This window comes from Aquarana catesbeiana, linkage group LG05, assembly GCF_042186555.1.
Source record: "Aquarana catesbeiana isolate 2022-GZ linkage group LG05, ASM4218655v1, whole genome shotgun sequence".
NCBI classification, from domain to species: Eukaryota; Metazoa; Chordata; class Amphibia; order Anura; family Ranidae; genus Aquarana; species Aquarana catesbeiana.
Window position 1 is genome coordinate 170,167,574 of NC_133328.1, and position 26,110 is coordinate 170,193,683.

Consider the following 26,110-nt stretch of genomic DNA (forward strand, 5'->3'; position numbering starts at 1 on the left):
TTACCTTCAGCAGAATAAAGCAAGATTTTCAGATTATCTCTTTGTATAGAATGGTACTCTGCTCTATTATATCAGAACAAACATACATGCGGATTGTTTGTCGGACAAAAACGGACATCAATGCATCTCAATGGAAAAAAGGATGTAAGCGGATGATCAGCCATTTACATCCTTTTACATCCGCTTCCATCAACATCTGTTTTTTGGAACAGATCAAAGCCTTATTTTTCTTCCATTAAAGAAATGGATCAGACAAAAAAACAAATGTAAACAAATAAACAGTCAGTTTTTGCATGAACAAGTGGCTAACTAGAGGATGTAAAAAAACTGATTGAAAAATGGTTGAAAAACTGATGTAAACTTCATCCGTTTTTCTCGTTAAAAAAAAACTTGACTGAACTGATGAAAAAAAAAAATGGCCGCATGTGTGAAAGGGGCCTTAGGGTCTGTATTGACAGGCTTTGGATTTGTAATATGGTATCAGTTTCACATCAGTTTAAAATGCTTTTGAGATCATTCAGAATTTATTGACCTACAGTTGACTTACCTCTGAACTGTGATTGACTTGCTTCAAGCAGGCGTTGCATTCTCATAGGCTTGTATGAAAATGCAAACCCGCTTAAAGTGAACAAAAGCCAGTTGGCACAATTCCTAAGTTTGCAAAAAATTTGAAGCATTCTTAGATAAAGTTTGTTTTTTTCCCAAAAGAATTTGATGCTGGAAGACTTTCCATTGCTGGGTGTTGTATTCATAGGTCTATATAGGAAGCAGATAGCTATAAAACTCAGCATGTGTCACTGACTGTTGGTCCAACTCTAATCAATGTCTGAATCATGAAATATCCCCACTTAAAGCGTTTGTTACCCTAACAATTCATATTCCTGATATGTGCCTGCCGTACCATGTACTTGCATTAGAAAGTATCTTGTTCTCTTTTTATTGCTTCCTTTAGGTGCTAGTCCCCTTGCTTTCCTATTAAAAATGACCATACTAAGCAGGAGAGCACACCATGGTCAGTTCTCAGACAGTTGTGCTGGGAATTCAGCCTGCACTCCTCCAATGACCAGACTTGTCCTGAGACCCCCCTGCACAGCCTTTCATTGGCAAGCTCAGTGTGCTATTGCTTCTCCTCTCCCAGCTTTAATGCAGCTGAGAACAGAGGGAATGTGATCACTTATGAAAAAAGGAAAAAACATATTTATAATGTTTTTGTTTTTTATATCTATACAAACATGTTTTGCCTTTCATTTATATTTCAAACTGAATGGGTTGTTTTACAAGGTGATCGTTTACAATCACTTTAAGTCCATCAACCCAACATATGTTAGTCATACTGGCCCAGGTGGCAAACGCCCATCTGCCCTCTACCCCAGTGGTCATCAACCCTGTCCTCAGGGCCCACTAACAGGCCAGGTTTTATGTATTACCTTGGGGAGATGCAGACTAGAATACTGCAATCACTGAGCAGCAAATTATATCACCTGTGATTTATTTCAGTTATCTTGCAAACCTGGCCTTTTAGTGGGCCCTGAGGACAGGGATGATGACCACTGCTCTACCCTGTCCCCCCTGTAGAGGTGATCCAATTAATGCATGTTTTCAGATTAATTAATGACAGATCAGACCACAATCTAATGAAAGACACAACACCAACAGAATAACAGGCGTTTCATTTATTCATAAAATCCAACAATGGAAAATTATTGTAAATCTTTTTTTGTCACAGTATTATATCACCCCTAAATTTTACAGTAACCTCAAATGTGCTTTAACAGCCACCCCACTGATATGAAGATCCCATACATAGTTATTCAGAAAATAAATATAGAAAAGAAAAAATAAATAAAACAGTCAACATCTGCTTGAGACAAATACTCAAGCCAAAAATCACATTGTATTATAGAATTTTTAAATATATTCATACAACTCTTTTCTTTCATTATATAAGTTTTATTTACATGAAAAAGCATAGGCAGTTTAATAACCTCACAAAAATATTCCATGCCAAAATTCATCAAGGTATTGTTTCATGCAAAACTGTAATTGGATCAAAGCCACGAAAAAAGGATACAAATTTGTTGTTCACAGAACTTGACAACAGACTGCGATACATTCAAAGTAACCTACGTATTAATTAGGGACCCATAAACCTATCAGGACCAACTTAAATCCAGGAGAAATTGTAAACTTGCCGGTCCTGTTTCTGGTCCAAACTAGTATCAAGGTGCAATTTAAGAGTCACTTTATACAGAAGTACCTTTATCTTATACCTCTCTTCTGTTTGGCAAACCAATGTGTTTGGCTAAAGGACTCATTTATTCAATAGACACCATACTAAACCATTGAAACATTTTTATTTTTTGCATGCAGGGCTTTTGTTAAAATCGATTTTTGCTGGTTTTCTAATTGGCTTACAGCTGCATGAGAATAGATAAGGAACTGGTGGACCAAGCTGCTGTATGTATAAAAATTATTATGGAAACTCTTCCCATTATCTAATCATTCAGTGTACAGTACATTACTAACTGCTTGCGCCAGCTATTGAAGGCAGGCTTTACTCAATAAATGTGAGCAAGATCAGTGCAAGTACAACATAACATAATGGATATGGGTTATATATACTATATGTAGTATTGTTCACTATTTGGAGGTAATATTTAAATAATTTCATCCAGTATATTTAATGTTGCATTGGGTTAAGGGCTATTAGAGCAACTGTTGCGTGAAATTGCACTTGTACAGTGGTGAAGACTTGTCAACAGGAAGCCTTTTGTTGAATCTCTCCCTTGGTGCTCACCCTTCCCATGCTTGTCAAATTAGTGTATCAATTCCACTGACATTAAAGGGACATTTTTATGTGCACAGATAAACTCAGCAAAGAGAGCAACAGAGAGAGGAAACTGACAGAAGAACTTTGATGAAGCTAATATACAATGACAATTTTAAACACCAGTTTCAAATACCTGTGTGGCCAAAGCCAAATTAATTTTTTTTATAGTGTTCTCATTTAAGGCAGAAAGAGGTAAACCTCTGGTTTCCTAGCCTAAATTAAAGATTAAATTAAATTAAAGATTGCCTGTTGTTGGGGTGTAGAGCAAGCCTGAACTTCCACTTAACTCTTTTGAACTGAGCATCTTCATGTATACTAGGCAACATGAGCTACCAAATGGGACCACTTAATGACTGCCCCATAGCAGATTTACTGCTACAGGGAGGCCGTTCTGTGCAGATTCACGTGTGTGTGTGTGTGTATATATATATATATATATATATATATATATATATATATATATATATGATTCTGCACTTCCTCATAGGGGGGGGCGTGTGCTGCTTTTGCTGTGGTTGGTCACAGCAGATGCCGATCAATGGGTGCCGGCCAATGGATGTCTGCTGGTACCCACTGATCGACGAGGAGAGACACAGGACGGAGTTCTGCCTATATAAACAAGGCAGAGCTCTGTCCTGTCAGCGGGGATGTGGTGGATTTTGTTTCCCTGCGAAGCAGGGATTAAAATCCACCACATCCCTTAGTAAAAGCACCTCACAGTACACACAAAAACACTGGTTAGGCACACATTTAACCCTTTGATCATCCTAGATGTTTAACCTCTTCCCAGCCAGTGTCATTAGTACAGGGACAGTGCATGTATTTAGCACTATAACTGTATTAGTGTCACTGGTTCCCACAAAGTGTCAGTTAGTGTCACACTGTCCGCCATACTATCACAGTCCTGCTATAAGTCGCTGATCGCTGCCATTACTAGTATTAAAAAATGCTATAACCTTCGCACAAACCAATCAATATACACTTATTGACTTATTTTTTACCAAAACTATTTAGCAGAATACATATCAGCCTACATTTTTGAAGAAATTTGCTTTCTTACTTTTCTTTATTGGATGTTTTGAAGCAGATATAAAAAAATATCGTTTTTTTTTTTTTTTTTTGCTAAATTTTCGGTCTTTTTTTGTTTATTGCATAAAAAATAAAAAAAAACCCAGTGGTGATCAAATACCACCAAACAAAAGCTCTATATGTGGGAAAAAAATTGATATACATTTTATTTATGGACAGTGTTGCATGACTGCACAATTGTCAGTGAAAGTAACGCAGTGCCGTATAGCAATAAATGGCCTGCTCATGAAGGGGGGTAAGTCTTCCGGAGGTCAAGTGGTCAAACTGTCTATCTGCAAAGCTTGGGTGGACCTTGTGAAGGTTACTATGCAAATACCAACTTTTTTAACTTTGTTAAGGGGAAATACCCTTGCATATGACCTCCTGCCCCCCATGTGACAGTGCTTAAGACTTGTGGTAGGACACTAAGGCACCAGGCAGGTTCATGTGGGAGACAAACCTTACACCCTGGATGTTAAGGTATTTCAGAGTTAGCATTGGGCCAATATACTCTCTATAATCCGGGGGGGGGGGGGGGTACATTATTGTATTTGCATCTATCTACCCTCTTACTATGCATTTATTATGATCTTGTGTGTAGGGTTTTACTTGCTTTTTTCCCACAATTTCCTTATTTTATGTAAAAATAGATCTGTCTGGTTCTTTAAAATGTTGGCCCTACAGTTTTGAATGCAGGATAATGCTAACAAAAAGGAACACACTATGGATCAGAATTGCCTGACCAATTTTTTTGTGGTTGGGTGTGCACATTTAGAAACATAACATATAAAGCCTTCTTGTAGGATTTTGGACATGGACATTGAATATGTTGGCTTAGATAAGTCAAAGAGGTTGTAGGAAAAATATATAAAAAAAAATACATCTCAGAACACTCCTAGGGTTTAACATTGTGGCAAGTGATTAGAGCACATAGTTCATGTCATTTGATAATTAACATAGCCCTTTACATCTGGCTATCATATTCTAATAAGCTTTCTTCCAGCAATGACACCATGTAACACAGCCACAAGTGAGACAAGCTACAATGACTTTGCAAAACATAGTGCAAAGAGTCACACAACTAGCAGCAGTGGGCTCTAGGATTAGATGACATGTAGCCTGAAACAAAAATAAATCCCCAAAAAATAGAAGATTCTGTCGGGACTAATCTACTATTTTAACTGTATACAGGCACTCACTATCAGGTGACGTAACATTTTGCATTTAGTGTCTCATTATAAAATTCTGACAAAACATATGTATTTGTTTGTTGGATCTACACTTTTCATCCATACTTTAAGCCTAAATGACCATTGCTATTATAATTTTTGTTCACTGCTTTTTGTTTTTATTTATCAGAGCTTTTAGAAGTCACTTATGTTATAATGACTTTAAATGTTATTTATTACACACGCTAACCCTTGGCAGTATCACTATTGTAATAATTTTATTTTTTATTTTTTTCATCAAAAAAAAAAAAGACTAAGCCTATACTGAAATGGAAAAAAAAATGTGCCACTAACAAAAAAATAAGAGAATTTAAAGTGAAGCCTCACTTTTATTGAGTGAAAAAATATATTCCTTTACGTGTCAATTATGCACTATTTAAGGATTTAAGAAAATGTCATCAATGATTCCTCCCTGCTTCTGTTCTGTGGACACTGAAACACAGGTTATGACACTTCAAAAACTAAAGAAACTGTAATTGCAAAGTGGAAAGGCTTGCCTGCTTTAATCAAATGATCAATCCCAGTGTTGTAATACAAGAAAAACTGCTGGGAAATTAAACAAGCCAATCAAATAAGCAGAAAATTAGATTTCTGATAGTGTTCTGTACACAAATAGTGCATGGAACATCCCCATGTTGTCATGGTAGCCATGGCTCCAAGGAGACAACAGTTGATATTTTTTGGCAGTTATAGAACATAGTAGCTGGCTGCAGATTGAAACAGAAAAAGGTCATTTTTAATAACATTAAATTTTACAAAGTTAAATTATATATGTTCATATAAATCCATATTTAACGGTGTAGTGTTTCTTTTCAAAAGATTGTACTGCTTCAGGTGTCTACCTGTTTAGTTTTGAAGGGATCAGCCTGTAGATAAAGTTATATTTTTTCTATTTCAGCCCTAATGTCAAAAATGTTGCACTACAAATTTTCTTTATTGATCTTTTAACCTTTTGTACACTACCTATTGGCAGAATTTGGTGTCATCTCCATCATCTTCAATGAAGAATCACCAGTCAGCAGCAGCAATGTACAGCAATAGAGGGACTTGATAGATTAAATTCAACAGTGCTATGTTCGGGGCTTCTGATATGAATTTACACAAAGATTGGCTCCATCAAATTCCATTCAAAGCAAAGTTCGTTTCTGATAGAAGTTTTTTTTAACCATTCTTGCTTTGTAAGCCTATAAACACTGACTAATGCCCCATACACACGGTCGGACTTTGTTCGGACATTCCGACAACAAAATCCTAGGATTTTTTCCGACGGATGTTGGCTCAAACTTGTCTTGCATACACACGGTCACACAAAGTTGTCGGAAAATCCGATCGTTCTAAACGCGGTGACGTAAAACACGTAAGTCGGGACTATAAACGGGGCAGTAGCCAATAGCTTTCATCTCTTTATTTATTCTAAGCATGCATGGCACTTTGTCCGTCGGATTTTTGTACACACGATCGGAATTTGCGACAACGGATTTTGTTGTCGGAAAATTTTATATCCTGCTCTCAAACTTTGTGTGTCGGAAAATCCGATGGAAAACGTATGATGGAGCCTACACACGGTCGGAATTTCCGAAAACAAGGTCTTATCACACATTTTCTGTCTGAAAATCCGACCGTGTGTACGGGGCAATACAGATAAACAACTTTTTACATTTCCATCAGAATTTGGACCAATTGGAATATGGTCAAGTTATATTGGATAATAGATCTACCTCTATATAACAAAAAGTCCTTCTAGACTTCTTTCCATTCTTGTTTTTCACCAGCTGGTCCTCTGCATAGTTCACCACATAAAATAATACTATGGTAAGCTTACTTAAAAATCTGGAGCAGTAGAGTAGAAAAGCCTAAAATAGTGCAATATTAATATAAAACATATAAATCCAGCATGCTAAAATAAATAAAGGAACTACAAACACACATAGCTGCATACAGATTTACATTACATATAATCATAATCCTATTGTTAGGAAGGGAAACACCTTGTACCTTGTACATTTCTGATATATGGGGAGGCAGTAGGGTACTAATTACAAAATAATAAAAAGTGATGTCAATGATAATGTTTACCTCCATCTAGTGAACAGGGATCTAGCAGAAGTAACTTGCTTACCTATTTACAGTCTCTAGTAAATAAGTATCGGATCTATTATTGCAGTGCAGATTTCACAAACCCAAAAAGAAAATAACAAAAGGCAGCCTTGATGTTGTAGGCTCCTGTAGTGCATGTTTATGTAATCAGGATAAAAATGCTTTGAAGGATTAAAGTCTATGCACAGTCAAATTGTGTTTTGTTTTGGATAGAGTGAGGAAGAGTTCATCCCCCTGGCCAGGCGTTTTTTTGTCAGTGTATAACTGAGGAAGTTTTCCTTTACCTTCTGTCTCAGATATGCAACAGGAATTTAGAGCAAATTTACCAAAGTGAGGGGCTATCCAAAACGGTCACTAGTACATACAGAGGTGTGAACCTCTCAATGCAGACACATACAGCAATTAAAACAAGAGAGAGGTTCTTACCCTTCCCCACTCTAACCGGAACTTAAGTTTTGTCTAGAGATGGACTTTAATGTGCATTTATGATCTCAATCAACAAAACCACCAAGGTCGTTAAGGTTTATGATCTTTACCATTTTATCTGTTGCCTTTAGCACTATTCCTTAAACATAAATGAGCTACGCTTATAAGTGAGGTTGGTCTCTGGCCATACTTAGGGAGGAACAAAGTGAAGTAAAATGATCTGTTTACTTAATCATTCTGTCATGTAGAAGGAAAATTCCTGTTTTTATTTTTTTATTTCTCTGCACATTGGATACTATTGGAAATAAATAGAACATTTTCCACCTTTGGAAAATCAACCCCAATGCCTTAAAGGTTACCATTCCTTAACTCCCCCAAGGCTAATTATTGAAAACTAGACCAAGGAACATTGAAAAAAAAAATTAGGCAGAGGTACACAATCACAGAGTGAATCATTTTCATTTTCCTGGTGCAGGTTTTTCCAGTTTTCAGACATCAGCTCTGTATATGTGTGCCTGCCTGTTTGTATATTCAGTCTGTTATCAAATCAAGGTCTTTGTTTATACACATATTCTTTAGCATAATGCAACTATGAGTTTATGATGTAATAGCCCATAGAAACCAGATTGCTTTATTATTTTATTCATTACTTGGAACATTGTGAGATCAATTCTGATTGGTCGTTATAGATGATTGCACTTTGTATATGGTTCATCATGGTACTGAATACTGAATATTTCAGTATTTAAATTTCTAACACAATTGTTATTTGTACACTTAACCATTCAACATTCTTTTAAGAACTCCACATCTAAACTTATTATATAAAATTTACTGATTATCCTCTTTGGGCCCCTTCACCGTGTGGCAGCACTAAAGCTTAGCCTTGGGGTAGGAAGTCATATGGCTGCTGTGAGCCTTTTGTAAATGGGAAATGACAGCCAATCAGAAGCTCAATGCTTTGTGCAGGTCTATCCCTTTCACCGTAGCCAAGTGACTGCCTGCTGCAGGTGTGCTCTGCTTCTAGCCACTGAACAAAAGCCCAAAGCTACTAACAGGTAAGTATGATATAACTTTTAGCTTAGTTTATTTTTTTGTTTATTTCACCCTAATGTTAGGACATGGCAACAAGCTGTTAATAGGTTATATTTAGCTTATCTAAACCACAAACCAAAAATGTAATATATTGCAGCTTACCAGTCCTCAGATATGGTGGCTGCATTAGTTCTTTTTCAGGCTAAAAACATTTTTTGCAAGTACAGAAAATATCTGATCTTGCCAGAAAAAGTGTCCATGTCACTTCCTGGGAACTTAAAAGTTTCCCAAAGAACCATATCTGTAAACTACAAGTCTCATCAATCCCCCATGTAATGAAGATACACAAAGGCAGACATATTTGAAGTCCAGTTTGTGTGACAACCATGACTGCCACCAAAAGTACAGTTGAGAAGTGAGTGTAGTCATGAAGGTTCAGAAAGTGTATGACTACCAAGTGAAAATAAAAGCCACAACATCTTATGTGTTGGGGTTTAGATAAGATTTAAAGCGGGGGTCCACCTATCTATTTTTTTTTTTTTGGAGTTCATTCACAAACTTTTCTTCTCATGATTATCTACTCACATGTTCTGTGTAATAAGTCCGCCTGTGTCCAATTTCGTTGTAAAGAATAACTTATAAAATTCACTGAAGGCGGTTTCCATCTTCATTGTGGGCATTTGAAGCCCACAAGCATGTATTTCCTGGATGCGGTGAATGCTGTGAGCAGAGATGTTGTGATGATGCTGTTGCACAATGCATGCTGGGAAGCCTGAGACTAGCTCCCAGGGGACTGTGGGAGGTCTGGGAGAGGCTAGAAACACGCCTACTCCCATGGGAGGAAAACCAAGAAGTGCTAAGAAGATTAGAAAAAAAAAGGTAATTACGGCGATTTAAATTTTTTTACACAGCATGTCAGCATCTAGGCAAGGAAGAGAATGCATAGAGATAATGTTCAAAATTTGGGTGGAACCCCGCTTTAAGAATCACTAGGAAGTATAGATGTCCTTTAAAATGTGCATTGTCTCTTGATGTTGAATGAAAAATGTACATATGATACAAAGAGATAAAACAGAATGTTAAAATTGAGGAGAAAGATAACAAATGCCTTTTTTATTTTGAGGCCATGATTGATTGCCATGGCTTCACTTTTATCTGGAAGGTAAATAAAAGGAGCTATACTGAAAGCCAATCTGGCTGACCAACAATTTAATTTAATAAATAACTATATTTTACAACCTGTGATTTGCTTTCCTAGAATTTTTCACTTTAGAATGCTGAAATAAAAAAAGACCTAAAATTGTACAACTAATTTACCTTTCCATCATTTTATATGGAATTACCTATTAAACTGATGGAAAAAGTCAGAGGGCCAAAAGTCCATGACTTTGATTATAAATGTCAACAGATTGCAGCTGTGTACATTGCAAGTAATGGTGACAGGAGAAATTACTCATAATTTAAAGGTAATGAAAGGTAACTGGATTTACTGATGCATTTCCATTTTCAATATTCTATTGAGCATGGCAGGAAAAATGAATTTGCAATATAAACGTGTCTTTTGATGTTCACTATAAAACAGCAGTAAACTTCAACTGACCTCTTCTGTGCTTTTTACTTTTTTTTTTTTGTCTTGTGCTAAAATTACATTTCAAATACATACAGTATAATACAGATTGAATGTGCTACAGTGTGCTTGGGTATCAGGAAAACTATATTTCATACAATCAGTAAAGGTTCTGCCAAAGAAAGAACTGTGACAGATCATTTATAAGTATTGGCCTGGGGGCAGGACAGAGAGCTGCTAATCAGATCATGGTTTTAATTTTCTGGTGCAGATTAGGAAACCTGATTGGTTGCAATTAACAACACCTCCAGTTTTCTCCGGTGTTTATGGCTTTGTATCTATAGGTTTCCTTGTCGTTTCAGTTTCACTGAAATAACTCACTCAAAGTCCTGGCGTTATTATGAAAATTGATAGCTAACACTTGTATTTCTTTTTGCCTGGTCTGGTTAGTTACAGTTCACTCTTTAATATGGTTTGTACAAATACCCTCATAGGTAGTATTGACAGCAGTATACCTGCTAGGAAGTGCTATAACTTTACAGTCATTCAGGTGCCACTGGATTGTGCATTTGCAGAAATATATTTGGAATCTGTAGTAAACTTTAGAGATGGAAAAAAAAAGCAAGTCCAGAAACATTGACCTAGCATAACGTACAATAAATATGAAATTGATCACAACAATTATAGAAATATCACTTTAAACACTACCCAACAATTACCTAATGTCGAGACCAAATTTAGTAGTGTAAAAACGTTAAAACCAATTTGCCAATTTGTGTACATTGCAAGTAATGGTGACAGGAGAAATTACTCATAATTTAAAGGTAATGAAAGGTAACTGGATTTAAATTTTTACATTATTTTAGGAGCATATATGGATTTTATGGATTTTAATCAACTCCTTGCATATATTTTACTATAAGCTGTCAAATTGATAAAAATCTTTAAAAAAGTCTTTTGCACTGAATAACTTATTGTAATAATTCAAACATATTTAATAAATTAATTTGTTTTTTGCTGTTCGTATTTCACTTTTACAGCTGAAGGCTGTGAAGTACAATTGCAGTTGAGACACAGTGACAGTGATAGTTGAAACAAACCAATATGATCACAATGATTAGCTGTCAGTGGGAACAATATCTTAAAGCAATCAGAAAGATAACCAATCATTAGTGTGAGACCAATGCTGTTAGTGCATTTCCAAACTACTGCAGGCTCTTTAATCTAAGGCGCTTTAATCTATGAAATGCTAGCGTAAATAGTTAAAGATTGGTGTCTCAAAATGTATTTTATTTTGACAACTGTATAGAGTTAGCACAAGTAAAGAGAGTATTTAGTATGTAGATTCTTTACATATTATAGTGTGTGGTGACCCAGGAAACAGATACATGTGAATCAGTCACTAAACAGTAATAATTACTGATTATTATTGAGTACTTGTAAGTAAAAACAGTAATATAATTTTTTTTTCACTTTAATTGTATTACTATGACCATTAAAGACATTAATAAGTTAAGAAGTATGCTTTCCACATAAAAGCAATGTTGGGCATCTTGACCGCTCTCATCCTGTTGGTTGAAACATGTGTGGTCTCAATTGTACCTGTTCAAAGTGGAATAGCAGTTGGCCTGAAATTCCCTGATCCTAACATGCAGCCTCAAGAAATTCTCCCCTTTTCTCTAATATGACTAATTATATTGACAATTTGATTTCTAACAAATGCTAATTATAAATTAGGGATTAATACCTCTAAAAAGTAAGAGGGTATTTAACTGGGCATTTATATTAACACAGTGCAACATGTCTATTGGAATATGAGGTAATACATTTTTTTGTGGAATACATATATACAAAATGTTAACTTAGTAAATTGAGTTAATTTTTAATATACAAAGCACTCCCAGGTTCTGTGTTTTTCTCTAACATATCAACGTAGATAAAAAATACCTAGTGTACTAATACAAATATTCACTGCCATTAATGTAGAATTCTGGACTTGCTGTTAGAAAGCTTAATTGAAAAACCATCTTTTTCTTTCATTTTAAGTTGGATACAAAATTTAAAGTAGGTCACTAGCAGAGGTAATTTACTACGTATTACAAAGAAAAAAAAAAAAATCAATATAATTTCTGACATGCCACATACCAAGTGCATGCACCTGCCATCGAAACAGAAAATAGAAACATTTTTCTATTTTGTTTCCCAGCAGATAAAACTACATTTACCATTACCTCTCATAACATATTTTAAAATATTTTAAAGTGTAAATGTGATTAGAAATTTAGCAAAATTTGAACAAATATGTATAAAAAAAACATTAACAGATAACCCTTTTCTCCAAGATGACATGCTGTAATTTTTTGTTCCCATAAAAAGTCTTTAACAATACAACTGATATGCTGATTCAAGCTTTCAGCTATACATGCAAGAAGAAAATATAATGTTAGGTTAAAAATCACTAAAACGTGCTATATAGAATTATTATAATTATTATTGTTTTGAGACTTTTTTTTTTAAAGTGTGTGAAGAAGTTCAAGGTCCTACTGTCCTGGAAGACTCATAGTCTGACACACATTTTGGTTTGATCCCTTTGCCATTGTAATAGTCCACAACCTGGTTTGGAACTTCAGCCAGAACACTTTTTGCAAGGGCAGCTGGTGAGGCCTATGGAAGAAAAATATATGAATAGATACATACATACACAAATGTTTTTTTGCATTATTTGATCAGAATCCACTTGTTCAAGGATTTTTAGTCGGTTTGTACATACTGTATTTAATTTTATATTTGTTAAAATCAGAGCTAAAAGAAATACTGTATTTAATTTTTTAGTCGGTCAAATATGAAGTTACTTATAGATATCATGTTGTATTATAACCATCCAGCAGGTGGAGCTTTAGGCTCATTTTTACACGATTTTCTGTATCTCTGACTCCTTTGGTGTAAAAAAAAAAAACCTGTATTTTACACAGCTCAATAGTTCAAGCTGAAATTTGATAACACAAATAACGTAAGTCAAAAGGGTAGCTCATTCATTATTGGATAGCTCTGTCCAGAGTTTCAATTAGACAGGGCAAGCCTGAAGGCAGTGAGCATCTGTTGTACTCTCTCTTATAATAATCCTTTGTCATGTATTAAATGTTTGTTGTGTCTATTTAGTAAAACAAATTGTATAAAATAAAAATTTATAAATAAATTAATTTAAAAAATAAAAAAAGAGATAGATAAGTAAATAATTAAAATTAACCCCTAAATAAATAAAGGTTTCTTGGCTGTATATGTTTTATGGGTTTATTGTCAGACTAATTAAATTGCCTTCGGGATTGTTTTACACAGTTCTGTGAACCAGAGCAAAGACTTAAAGTGATTGTAAAGTCTTGTTTTTTTTTTCTGTAAAAATAACAAACATGTTATACAGTACTTACCTGCTCTGTGTAATGGTTTTGCACAGGGCAGCCCAGATCCTCCTCTTCTTGGGTCCCTCTTTGGCTCTCCTGGCTCCTCCCTCCTGTCAAGTGCCCCCACAGCAAGCAGCTTGCTATGGGGGCATCCGAGCCGAGTCACAGCTCACTGTGTCCATTTAGACATGGATCCCCCTCATTTGGCCCCCGCCCCCTCTCTCTCCTGATTTGCTAACTGACTTTGATTGACAGCAGCAGGAGTCAATGGCGCCGCTGCTTCATCTCAGCCAATCAGGAGGAGAGTCACGGACGACTGAGGCATTCGTTGACATCGCTGGAGAGAGATGGGGCTCAGGTAAGTATGTAGGGGGTGCTGGCACTGGCTGCTGCACACAGAAGGTTTTTATCTTAACCTCCCTGGTGGTATTCCCGAGTGTGGCTCGGGGTGAATTTTCATTACCAAAAGCGGTAATCCCGAGCCACACTCAGGATTGCATCGCAGTCCCCAGGATCCTGCGATGTCCCCCCGCTGTGTCCGCGGGCTGTGTACTCCGCTCCATTCATCACTGTGCCGGGCTCCGTTCCCTGCGAGCCTTGCGGGGCAAATTCAAAATAGTGAAAAATACAGAACATATACGTACATAACTGTTTCAAATAATTTCACCTCCCTTTTGTCCCTAGTGCTTTGTCCAGTGCCCTGCATGCACTTTTATATTATATATTCTGTTATTTCTGCCTGGAAACCTGAGATTGTCCATGGCAACCAAAAAGCGTCCCTTTACGTCAAAAGTAGTTTTAGACCAGCTAGAAAACAGCGATAATAAATTAGAACACTTGCAGAATTGAGCGATAGTGATTTGTGGGGAAATTCGTCATCAGACACTGAAAGTAATGACAGCACCAATTCTGCAACTGAGCAAATTTCAGTGTTTTTAATTTGATTACATTATTAAACACATTTTATTACTATTATATTATTATTTTTGATAACCATTTATAGTTATTTATGATATTATAATTTATGATATCGTGTTTCAAACTTTATCATACCCGGGATGTCAATAGACTTGTTTGGACAGATTTAACTGAGTTATTCCTAAGAATTACAGGCCTACAATATAAAATGCCAAATTTCTATGCAAAACAATGTACCGCTTTGAGACGCAAAAAATCTGACATAATCATACCGCCAGGGAGGTTAATGCATAGAATGTATTAAGATAAAAAACCTTCTGACCTTACAACCCCTTTAATTAGTGGTATGTGTTGATGTTATTCATGCTTTATTTTGGGGCAGGACCCAAAGGGAATGTTACATTGTATTTATATTGCTTTATGCATGTATATTATACAAGTAAAGGTGCAAATATCTGGAAAAAATAAAAAAAACCCGTAGCATACAAACAATATATATATATATATATATATATATATATATATATATATATATATATATATATATATATTTATATATATAAGTATTATATATATGTATTCAACATTTTAAAAAACAGGGGGAAGTCCATAATGATAAAATTATAATAAAAGTCCAAAAATCCAAGTAGGGAAGGAGGAATGAAGATAAAAAATCCACATACAGGGCTGCCTTCAGGAGGGAACTGAAACCAGATTCCAAGATTCTGAGAAAAACACAAAGAGAGAGGCGCCTCTGGGTGTAGACGTAAAAGCAATTTATTCAGAAATCACATGTATAGGTAACTCACATTTCGGAAGTCATCAATAGGCATGTGTATTAAAATACATCCATCAAGGGGATAACCATCAGATCTGACAGGGGCTCTTCCTGCTTGCTGAGCGCTTAGCCATATGTTGTGGACACCGCAAGATGGTAAAGCCAGCCGCGGTGGAGACAAAACTCAAAATGAGGCTTGGAGGGTGAATGGAAAGCAGGCAAGGAGAGATGACATCACTGGTATGTGACGCGTTTCACAAGCGTACGGGCGGCAATGACGTGACAGCCGCGCTCCTTCATCAAGCTACAGATGGATGATAATCCTAGCAATAAAAGTCTAACGGAGGAGGAGTGGCCAAGGAAAAAAAACACTGTGATCATATTCTTATAATGTGAGTTGCCTATACATGTGATTTGTGAATAAATTGCTTTTACGTCTACACCCAGAGGCGCCTCTCTCTTTGTGTTTTTATGCATGTATATTACCTGATTTTGTAATAATCAAACCTAAAAGTGAAAGGGCTTCTTTTATAATTACAGCTTCATTTGGCTACTTGGAAACCTGTAAAAATTGTGAGGCCACCACACTTTGTTTTTTGATGCTCTACTATTGTTGTCTGGTGATGAGTTTCTGTTTTCATGGACAAGGACCTTGGACCTTTTTAGCTAGTTTAGATTTACTGTTTTGTTAAAGCAAAGAGCTGGCTGAACTCTTTAGCAATCCCCCAATAAAAGCAGTACTATCAAAACTATGAGAAATCAATGCTGTCAGTTGCTGAAATTTTAAATTGCTCATTGCCTCATTAAATACAGGCCAAAGCGAGACAGGGTGTTACATAAAAACCTTTTAAAATAAAAAAATGTTTTCAGGGTATGAAATGCAGTTATCCATAACGAATTATGAAATCTTCATGGATGTGTCAAGATAAACAGAAAATTAATTGGAAGGTTATGAGACCATTTTAATTAAGGCTCTTTAGTGACTGTTTAATTACATATATTCAATGAACAGATCTGAAAGTAAAGTGTACATTATGTGCTATTAAACAAGGAAATATCAAATTAGACATGTTTTTTTTTTCATTTTCAAAAGAAGAATGTCTAATTGAATTACCCTGGTAATAATTAATTAAGCATGATAATTTGGCCTTAAAAATGCAAGTTTATACAATATGAATATACATGGGAGTACATATACTGTCAAAGAGGCAATATAATATTCTGAGCCATTGCTCCAGTACCTGTCAATTTTCCATATGGAAACAACCAAATTCTAATACAGGTACAGCACTGTCTTATCTAACATAAGGCAGTCATGGGCTAATGCCAATAATAAAATATATTACATGTTTTCATTATTTTCTCACATCTAGCCAGTTCTGAATTCTTTGAATAAATCCAACAACAGATCTGTTAAGATGGTCTGCTGAAAGGAGATACAAGATTCTCTAAAGTTCTAGTAAGAAATGGCCATGTCTTTATTTCTGCTGGTTCCTGAATGCTGCACAATACACTAGCTTTGCACTTAAAAACATGGCATTTTTAATTATCTTTGCAGATAAACACGTAAATGTTTAATGTAAATGATCTTTTATTAAAAATGAATGCTTTAGAACTCCTGTTCCTATGCATAATTTGTAATATTATATTTACAAGGGGTAGCCATACTTGCTCATTCTAAATTGAGGCTCCGCTTTCTGCCTTGCAGTGATACATATTGGTTTATTTCTCCTTTTTACAATGCAAGTCTATGAGTCAGCTGACACTTCAAAATAATGCACTGCCTGCTTAGGTGATATTTTGGAGTTGATTCACTGAAAACAAGTATGTTTTTCACTTTTTCCCTCAGCTTAGTAAATGTGGTGAAAATTCACTTTGCAAAGAACACCCAATCATGTGCAGGGAATTTTTTTTTTTTTAAAAAAGGTAATTTTGCTTGCACATGATTGGATGATGGAAGCCAGCAAATCTTTTATCTCATTCACTAAGCCAAGGGTAACTTCCTTTGCAAAATAAACATTCCATTTACCTTTAGTTAATGAACCCCTTTATCTCAACAGTAGATGAGAGAAAAAGAGTAACTACACTAAGACACCCTTTTTGTTTTTAAATGTCCTACTTCTGACTATATTAAAGTGACTGTAAGGGTTCGTTGTTTTTTTTTTTTCCTTTTAAATAACAAACATATCATACTTACTTCCACTGTGCAGCTCGTTTTGCATAGAGTGGTCCTGAACCTCATCTTCTGGGGTCCCCCGGCGGCTCTCACGGCTCCTCCCCACATCAGATAGCCCCCTAGGGGAAGCGCTCTCCCAAGGGGTTACCTTGCAAGTGCGCTCCCGAGTCCAGCATTCGGCGTCCATACCCGCCGAATGTATGACTCGGCCCCGTCCCCCGCGTCATTGGATTTGATTGACAGCAGCAGGAGCCAATGGCTGTGCTGTTATTAATCTATCCAATCAAGAGCCGAGAACCCCGGGCAGAGAGACATCATGTCCCCGCCGGGTCAAGTTCCAGGGCTCAGGTAAGTAAAACGGGGGGGCTGGGGGGGCCGGTCACTGCCAGGTGTTTTTTCACCTTAATGCATAGGATGCATTAAGGTGAAAAAACACAAAAGTTTAAAACCCATATTTTTGGTCACGGAGGGATTTGCCTTTGATACTGTTGTAAAAATATCAACTTTAACTTTAATCCTTTTGCTGCCACAGACATAAAGTATGTACTATATGCATGGCAGTATAGCCCTATAAAATGTGTTTTTTTTGGATAGAGGGGAGGTGGATTAGAACACCTGTCGATTTTTATCACTGTCTGTGCCCCCGTTAGGGAGTTTCATCCTCTCTATTTGTCCTGTTTACTTTATTTGGTACACCTTGCAAGTACCGGTTTGGACCCCCTTATGCCCTCAGAACTGCTTAATTCTTTGTGTCATAGATTCAACAAGGTGTTGGAAACATTCCTCAGAGATTTTGGTCCATATTGACATGATACGGTGACTGTGGAGGCCATTGGAGTACAGTGAACTCATTGTCATGTTCAACAAACCAGTTTAAGATGATTTGAGCTTTGTGACATGGTGCATTATCCTGCTGGAAGTAGCCATCAAAAGATGGGTACACTGTAGTCATAAAAGGATGGACATGGTCATCAAACACCAAATACACCAAATTCTGACCCTACCATCTGAATGTCACAGCTGAACTCGAGACTCACCAGACCAGGCAACATTTTTTGATTCTTCTATTGTCCAATTGTGGTAAGCCTGTGCGAATTGTAACCTCAGTTTCCTGTTCTTAGCTGACAGGAGTGGCACCCAGTGTGGTCTTCTGCTGCTGTAGCCCATTTGCTTTAAGGTTGGATGGGTTGTGCGTTCAGAGATGGTATTCTGTATACACTGGTTGTAATAAGTGGTTATTTGAGTTACTGTTGTCTTTCTGTCATCTCAAACCAGTCTGCCCATTCTCCTCTGACATCTGACATCAACAAGGCATTTTTGTCCACACAACTGCCACTCTTTTTCAGACCATTCTCTGTAAACCCTAGAGATGGTTGTGCATAAAAATCCCAGTAGATCAGCAGTTTTTGAAATACTCAGACCAGCCCATCTGGTACCAACAACAATGCCATATTCAAAGTCACTTAACCTCCCTGGCGGTATGATTATGTCAGATTTTTGCATCTCAAAGCGGTACAATGTTTTGCATAGAAATTTGGCGTTTAATATATTTTAGGCCTGTAATTCTTATAACTCACTTAAATCTGTCCAAACAAGAGTCAAGTAGACATCCCGGGTATGATAAAGTTTGAAACACGAAATCATAAATTGTACTATAATAAATAACTATAAATAATTATCAAAAATAATAATATAATAATAATAAAATGTATTCAATAATGTAATCAAATCAAAAACACTGAAATTTGCTCAGTTGCAGAATTGTCACTGTCATCATGTTCAGTGTCTGATGACAAATTTCCCCACGATTCACTATCGCTCAATTCTGCAAGTGATTCTTATTTACTATCACTGTTTTCTAGCTGGTCAAAAACCACTTTTGATGTAAAGGGATGCTTTTTGGATGCCATGGACAATCTCAAGTTTCCAGGCTGAAAGAACAGTTTTTATAATATAAAACTGCAGACAGGGCACTGGACAAAGCACTAGGGACAAAAGGGAGGTGAAGTAATTTGATACAGTAATGTAATCTGTAAGATTACAGTGTACTGTATGCGTTATGTTTTTTGCACTTTTTGAATTTGCCGTTGGGCTCCGCCCCCATGCTTCGCAACGCTTGCAGGGAAGGGAGCCCGGAACACAGCACATTGGGTGGAGGACACAGCCCGCGGACACAGCGGAAGGACATCGCAGGATCCTGGGGACAAGGTAAGTAACTTTGTCTGGATCCTGAGATGCAGTTCTGAGTGTGGCTCGGGGTTCCCGCTTTTGGTAGTTGAAATTCACCCTGAGCCACACTCGGGAATACTGCTAGGAATGTTAAATCCCCTTTCTTCCCTATTTTGATGCTCAATTTGAATTTCAGCAAGTCATCTTCACCATGTCTAGATGCCTAAATGCATTGAGTTGCTGCGATGTGGTTGGATGATTAGCAATTAGTGTTACCAAGCATTTGAACAGGAGTACCTAATAAAGTGGCCGGTGAGTTATTTAGCCAAGCTAAAGTTAGAAGCTGATTGGCTACCAAGCACAACTGCACTAGATTTAGCATTCTCCAGTTATAATAAATCAACCCCATTATGTTTATGTGCAATAAAATGAACACATTAATATTTTATTAAAATATGTGTTTCATAAATAATTTGTTTTGACATTGCATGACATAAATTGTGACTAGCACAATTTTATTCTCCAGGGTCTCTGCTTTCAGAAAAACGATAATAGGGGTTTTAACTAAACTTCAGGCCTTAAAGATGCATTTTTACTATGTGTGCAAAAAATATATAATTAATCCCACTATAATTTAGTATGGGAACATACTGCATATACCTCCTGGAACCTTGGAGGCCACACACAAATGTGCTAAAAATGACCACATAAATATTCTTTCTTTCTGTAAGCTGCAGTGAAAAAAAGACAGCTGTTTACGTTTTCTCTTTTTAATTGTGTTTCACAGAATAAAAAGGGCACACAATATTATCATTGATACAAAACTTCTGCTGTATTCAAAAAAAAAAAAATGAAAACCATTAGTAGAAAATGTATATGAAAAAATAACCTTTTACTAACTGAACATTTGCAACTTTTTAGCATAACAACCCCACAGAGTTGATGAATGGTAAAGTTTGTGCTCATTCAGTAGTATATGATGGCTATTTTCCCTGCTAGCAATCCCTTCATCATGCAGCCTGTAAATACCTCAGGGAGATATTATCTGCACATAAAGAGGCAGACATTGGATTATGGATAACAGAGAACATCGATTTTCCACTGTTTGTCTCTGAAACACAAGAGACTTAAAGAGGGCTTCACATCGATGTTTAGGATAACGGATTATGAAGGCAAATGTTGCAGTTCTCATTACATAGGCATAAAATTGATGTCATTTATGAAAAGCTTCTGGTGCATTTACAATACAGTTAGAGTCAATCAATGGGAATTTACTTGATGGCATGAACTCTGTCCATGGTGCTGATTATAAAATACTGTTTACTTGTGCAAATAAATATAATCAAGTACACACAGCTGTGAGTGTATGTAAATGTAAATAGGCATATGAAATACAATCAGAGGAGGCAAAATAACTGTTTATCTAAAATGGATTTTTATTGCTGGTCCCACTAAATGGAAACCTACATTTTACTTTCTTATTTTAAGGCTAGGATGCATTTAAATATATATATATATATATATATATATATATATATATATATATATATATATATATATATATATATATATATATATATATATATATATATATATATATATATTATTACATTTAAGCTAATGGTTTTACATCTTTAATAAATATGTGCACTTTCAGACAAAGTGCACTTATTCACTTATCCTTTTTGCCCCTATGCCCTGACCTAAACCATCTCACCCTCCACAAATCTGTATTTTTTTAAATCTGTTGTCCATGACCTACGAGGATAGTTTACATAGGGCTATCATCCTGGCTTGAAGATGGCCTTGAATGAGCCAGCCAGGAGATGGAGTCCTGTGGCACAGGATGTAAACAATCCCCAAAGACCATAGCCAATGGATCTTGGAAAGTGGAAGGTCGAGGCACATGGGCAAAAAGAGTAAGTGCAATTTGTCTTAAAGTGAATTTATTCTTAGAAAGATTATATTGTCCACACTACACCCAGAGCAGAATAATACCCCACCCTAATTAATGTCACTCCATCTGGTAGTGCACACTTTGAAATCTACTCACTAAGGGCCTGTGTCAATGGGCTTTTATTTGTTTCAAGTAGTATATGGGAAAGTAAAACCCCATTAAAGCAGGTCAAAGCAAGTCAAAAAGAGGACAACTGAAGGTTAAGTGCACCTGTCAATGAGTTCTGAATGATCTCAGAAGCATCTCAAACTGATGTCAAACTAATGCCATCAACAAAAGCCCAAAGCCCGTCAACAAAGGCCCTAGTATTGGTAAATTCAAACACAAATTATACATCGGCAAAGCTAGTGCTATCAATGTCCTCTTGCCGACCAGCGTCGCACCTATACTTCACTGGACTTCAAACAGTTATACCAGGATCATGCCCACAGCTGCAGGTATCACCCAGGTGCCGTTTTTTAGGTGGTCAGCTCTCAAGCAGGGATCACCCCACACATGTGAAGTATCACCATAAATGTTAGAGCATGGGCAGTAATCCTAGCACTAGACCTCCTCTGTAAATTTAAAGTTGTAACCTGTAAAGGCTTTTAAAGCGTTGCCTATGTATAGTAAAACCATGTTATTTGTCACTGTTGAAGGGGCGTGCACAATTTTAAAGCATGGCATGTTTGTTTTCTATTCTTCTTGTATATTTTACAAAAAAATTGGGTTATGTATTGTGTTTTTTTGCATTAAAAATAACTGTATTTTTTTCCAAAAATTAGCATTTAAAAAACTGCTGTGCAAATACAGTGTGACATAAAAAATTGCAACCCCCCCCCCCCCATTTTATTCTCTAGAGCCTCTGCTTTAAAAAAAATATATAATTTTTTTTTTTTTTGGAGGGGGGGGTGTTTCTAAATATACTTCTAGCATAAAATACTGATTCTTACATGTAAACAAAAAGTGTCAGAAAAGGTCTGGTCTGGAAGTGGATATGCAAGATAGAAAAAAATCAGGAGAAAGCTAGATGTTGATAGAGCACATCTACCATTAATATAGTTACATAGTCAGGTTGAAAAAAGTCCATCTAGTTCAAACAGAGAATAAAATAAAAAATCTTCATATATACTATCCTATACCCACAGTTGTCTGTTGGTCAAAAGTGTTCTATTCCACATTTTCAGCTGTTACTGCGAAGAAACTTTTCTGTATGTGGAGGTTGGATCTCTTTTCGTCCAGAAATAAAGAATGCCCCCCTGTCCTCTGTAATGACCTGAAAGTGAATACCTCTACAACAAGTTCACTATATGGACCACTTATGTATTTATACATGTTGATCATATCCCCCCTTAATCACCCCTTCTCAGAAGAAAATAAATTCAGTTCAGCTAATCTTTTCTCACAGCCAAGCTCCTCCATACCTCTTATCAGTTTGGTTGCCCTTCTCTGCACTTTCTCCAGTTCCCCGAAATCCTTTTTGTGAATTGGTGCCCAACCCTGAACTGAATATTCCAGATGAAGTTTTACTGATGATTTGTACGGGGCAAAATACAAGAAAGTATTTTGCTAACTTTAGAAACTGCAGATTAGCATTACATGCTATTATTAATTTTTTTGGTCTACTAGAACACCTAGCTACTTCGTGATCATTAACTCCCCCTAGAATGAAGGATGCATGCGTGTTTTTACCCCCCAAGTGCATAACTTTACATTTACCAACATTAACATCTTCAACTCCGGTAGGTTTACCTCCCTTCATGACCAGGCCATTTTTTGTGATACGGCACTGCGTTACTCTAACTGAAAATTGCAGGGACGTGCGACGCTGTACCCAAATAAAATTGATGTCCTTTTTTCCCATAAACAGAACTTTCTTTTGGTGGTATTTGATCACCGCGTTTTTAATTTTTTGCGCTATAAACAAAAAAAAAACTGTCAATTTTGAAAAAAAAACAATATTTTTCACTTTCTGCTATAAAACATATAAAATATGCCAATAAAAAAGTAAAAGAAAATCTAATTTCTTCATCAACTAGGTCCAATATGTATTCTGCTACATGTTTTTGGTAAAACAAATCTCAATAAGCGTATATTGATTGGTTTGCACAAAAGTTAGAGCGTCTACAAACTATGGGATATATTTATGGATTTTTTTTTTTTTTACTAGTAATGGCGGCGATCAGCGATTTTTAGTGGGACTGCGACATTGCGGCAGACATATCTGACATTAAGTAACACTTTTTGGGGACCAGCGACACCGATACAGTGATCAGTGCAAAAAAAAAAAAAAAGTTAGTCATTAGTCACTGTACTAATGATACTGACAGGGTTAACATCAGGGGCGATCAAAGGGTTAAATGTGTTCCCTGGGGGGTGCTTGATAACTGTGGGGAAGGGGGGGGGGTGCTTTGACTGGAGGAAGACAGAGATCTGTGTTCCTGCTTAGCAGAAACAAAAGATCTCCATCTTCCCCTCTGACAGAACGCTGACCTGCCTTGTTTGCTTCGGGGACAATCGTCAGGTCCCTGCAGACCTGCTGATTGGCTCCAGCTGTGATTGGACATGCAAGCGCCCCAGAACCGGCAAACAAAATCACGTACAGGTCCGCGATTTATGCTGAAGGGCCGCCCTGCTGCAGTAAATGTACATGGGGCAGTCGGGAAATGGTTAAACCTTATTTGCCACAAAATCGCCCAATTAAACAGTGCATTGAGGTCGGCTTGTAAGTTGGAGACATCTTGAAAGGACGTTATTCCACTGCATAGCTTAGTGTCATCTGCAAACACTGAAATGGTACTTTTAATCTCAAACTCTGTATCTATATCATTTATAAATAGGGTCCCAACACTGAACCTTGGGGTGCACCGATAATAACCTTAGACTTTTTAGATTATGATTAATCACGTCATTAACCACTACTCTTTGAATATGGTCTTTTCTAACCTTTAGCACACTGAATTTTCTATGGCTGTAGGCGTTAGCTTACTTGTCAGCTATGTGTGGGGAACTGTGTCAAACGCTTTGCAAAATCCATTATATTCCTCAAAATATTTACTTTCCAATAGATAAAACAAATAAAATGACTAATTATATTGAAACAGGAATGCATCAGATACTGTATGTATACCAAGGGGTCAGTTTTTAAAGTGACAATCAGATTGCTGATCGTCACCTCTTATTTGCTGCCAAATGCCCTTAGGATTTTGTAAAGAAGTTATAAAGCACATTCATCCCCTGCATTTATTAGATTGGCCTGCATTCTTCGCACATATAGATTTCCAATACTTCAATAGGAATTTAGCTCTCATTGTTATTTGATGTATTTATAAGACTGGGATAACAGCAGTCAAATTAATTACACTACCACTTCCTAGTGTGCCAATACCTACAGTATCAGTCCACTAAGAGGCCTATTTATAAAGCTGGTTAATCCAAGCACATTAACCATTGTAGATTCACTTGTGTTTACTGCACATTCACTGAAAAAAACATCCATTTTATCACGCAGAAATGGTTCCTTTTTATTTTGAACTTAATATGATAAATCACTGCATACCTCTCTTTAAAAATATCTAACAATCTTTAGCTTACAATGCTATATTGTAAAACCATGAATTCAGTTATATCAAGTTCAGTTTAATAATGGTCAAACTGTTTAGTACATTTTCAGTATTCTTACTACTTTATTTCACCTATTTTCTAATATTAATTACATAGGAAATGTAATTAATTAAAATTCAGTTTCTCAACAGCTGCAATATTACAGTGAATACCAGGGTGACATCAGCATGTTTTGACAAATGGCAGCGGGCTACTGAGGGCATGAGCCAGCATCTCCTGCCCCCCCACAGCCCAGCGCTCCAATGAGCTCTGGAGGGGCAGAGCAAAGAACTGGTGGTGGTGACTGACAGTCACCAGCTCTCTGCTCAGGAAGCTCTGGGAACTGAGCGATCAATGATGTTTGATTGCTCAGTTCACAGTCTTAGAGCCGGCGGGTAACAGATGCAGCATCCGACTGATGCTGCATCCACCTAGGTATGTATAATTCTAGAATGTTAAAAAATACCATACTTCTCTTTTAAGGTAATTTGTAATGCTCTTAAATATATTTTATTTAATTATCATGGTCTAGACTAAAAAATAAAAATAAAAAGTAGCATAATCAATGCAAAAATTGTTCATGTGAATATTTTGTATCTTTATTTCAAGCCAGCAGGTGGATCTCTGCACTACTTTTCTCATGCTTATCTATGTATTCATAGCTGCTTTATTGGAAAAAACATGCTGCTTACAAAGCTCAAGTAACCTGAATTTACATACAGAGCTAAATAAGTAAAAGGCATACCTTATCCATCTTTCATCCCTCCCTTTCTACTCTGTCCTGAAAAAGCCATAGGGAATTTCAATGAGAGAGAGAGAGAGAGAGAGAGAGAGAGAGAGAGAGAGAGACTGAAGGCAAACAGATTCTATTGCACTCTCT

General features: G+C 36.5%; 1 protein-coding gene across 1 annotated transcript in view; it reads right to left on the reverse strand.

Annotated features, from left to right (window-relative positions):
• Positions 1–3,906: 3,906 nt before the first annotated feature.
• CPNE4 (copine 4) overlaps positions 3,907–26,110 on the reverse strand; it is a 568,794-nt gene continuing 546,590 nt past the window's right edge. Inside the window, exon 16 of the mRNA XM_073630343.1 lies at positions 3,907–12,916. Coding sequence (XP_073486444.1) covers positions 12,785–12,916 — 132 coding nt within the window. The 3' untranslated portion in view covers positions 3,907–12,784. The remainder of the gene's footprint in view (positions 12,917–26,110) is intronic.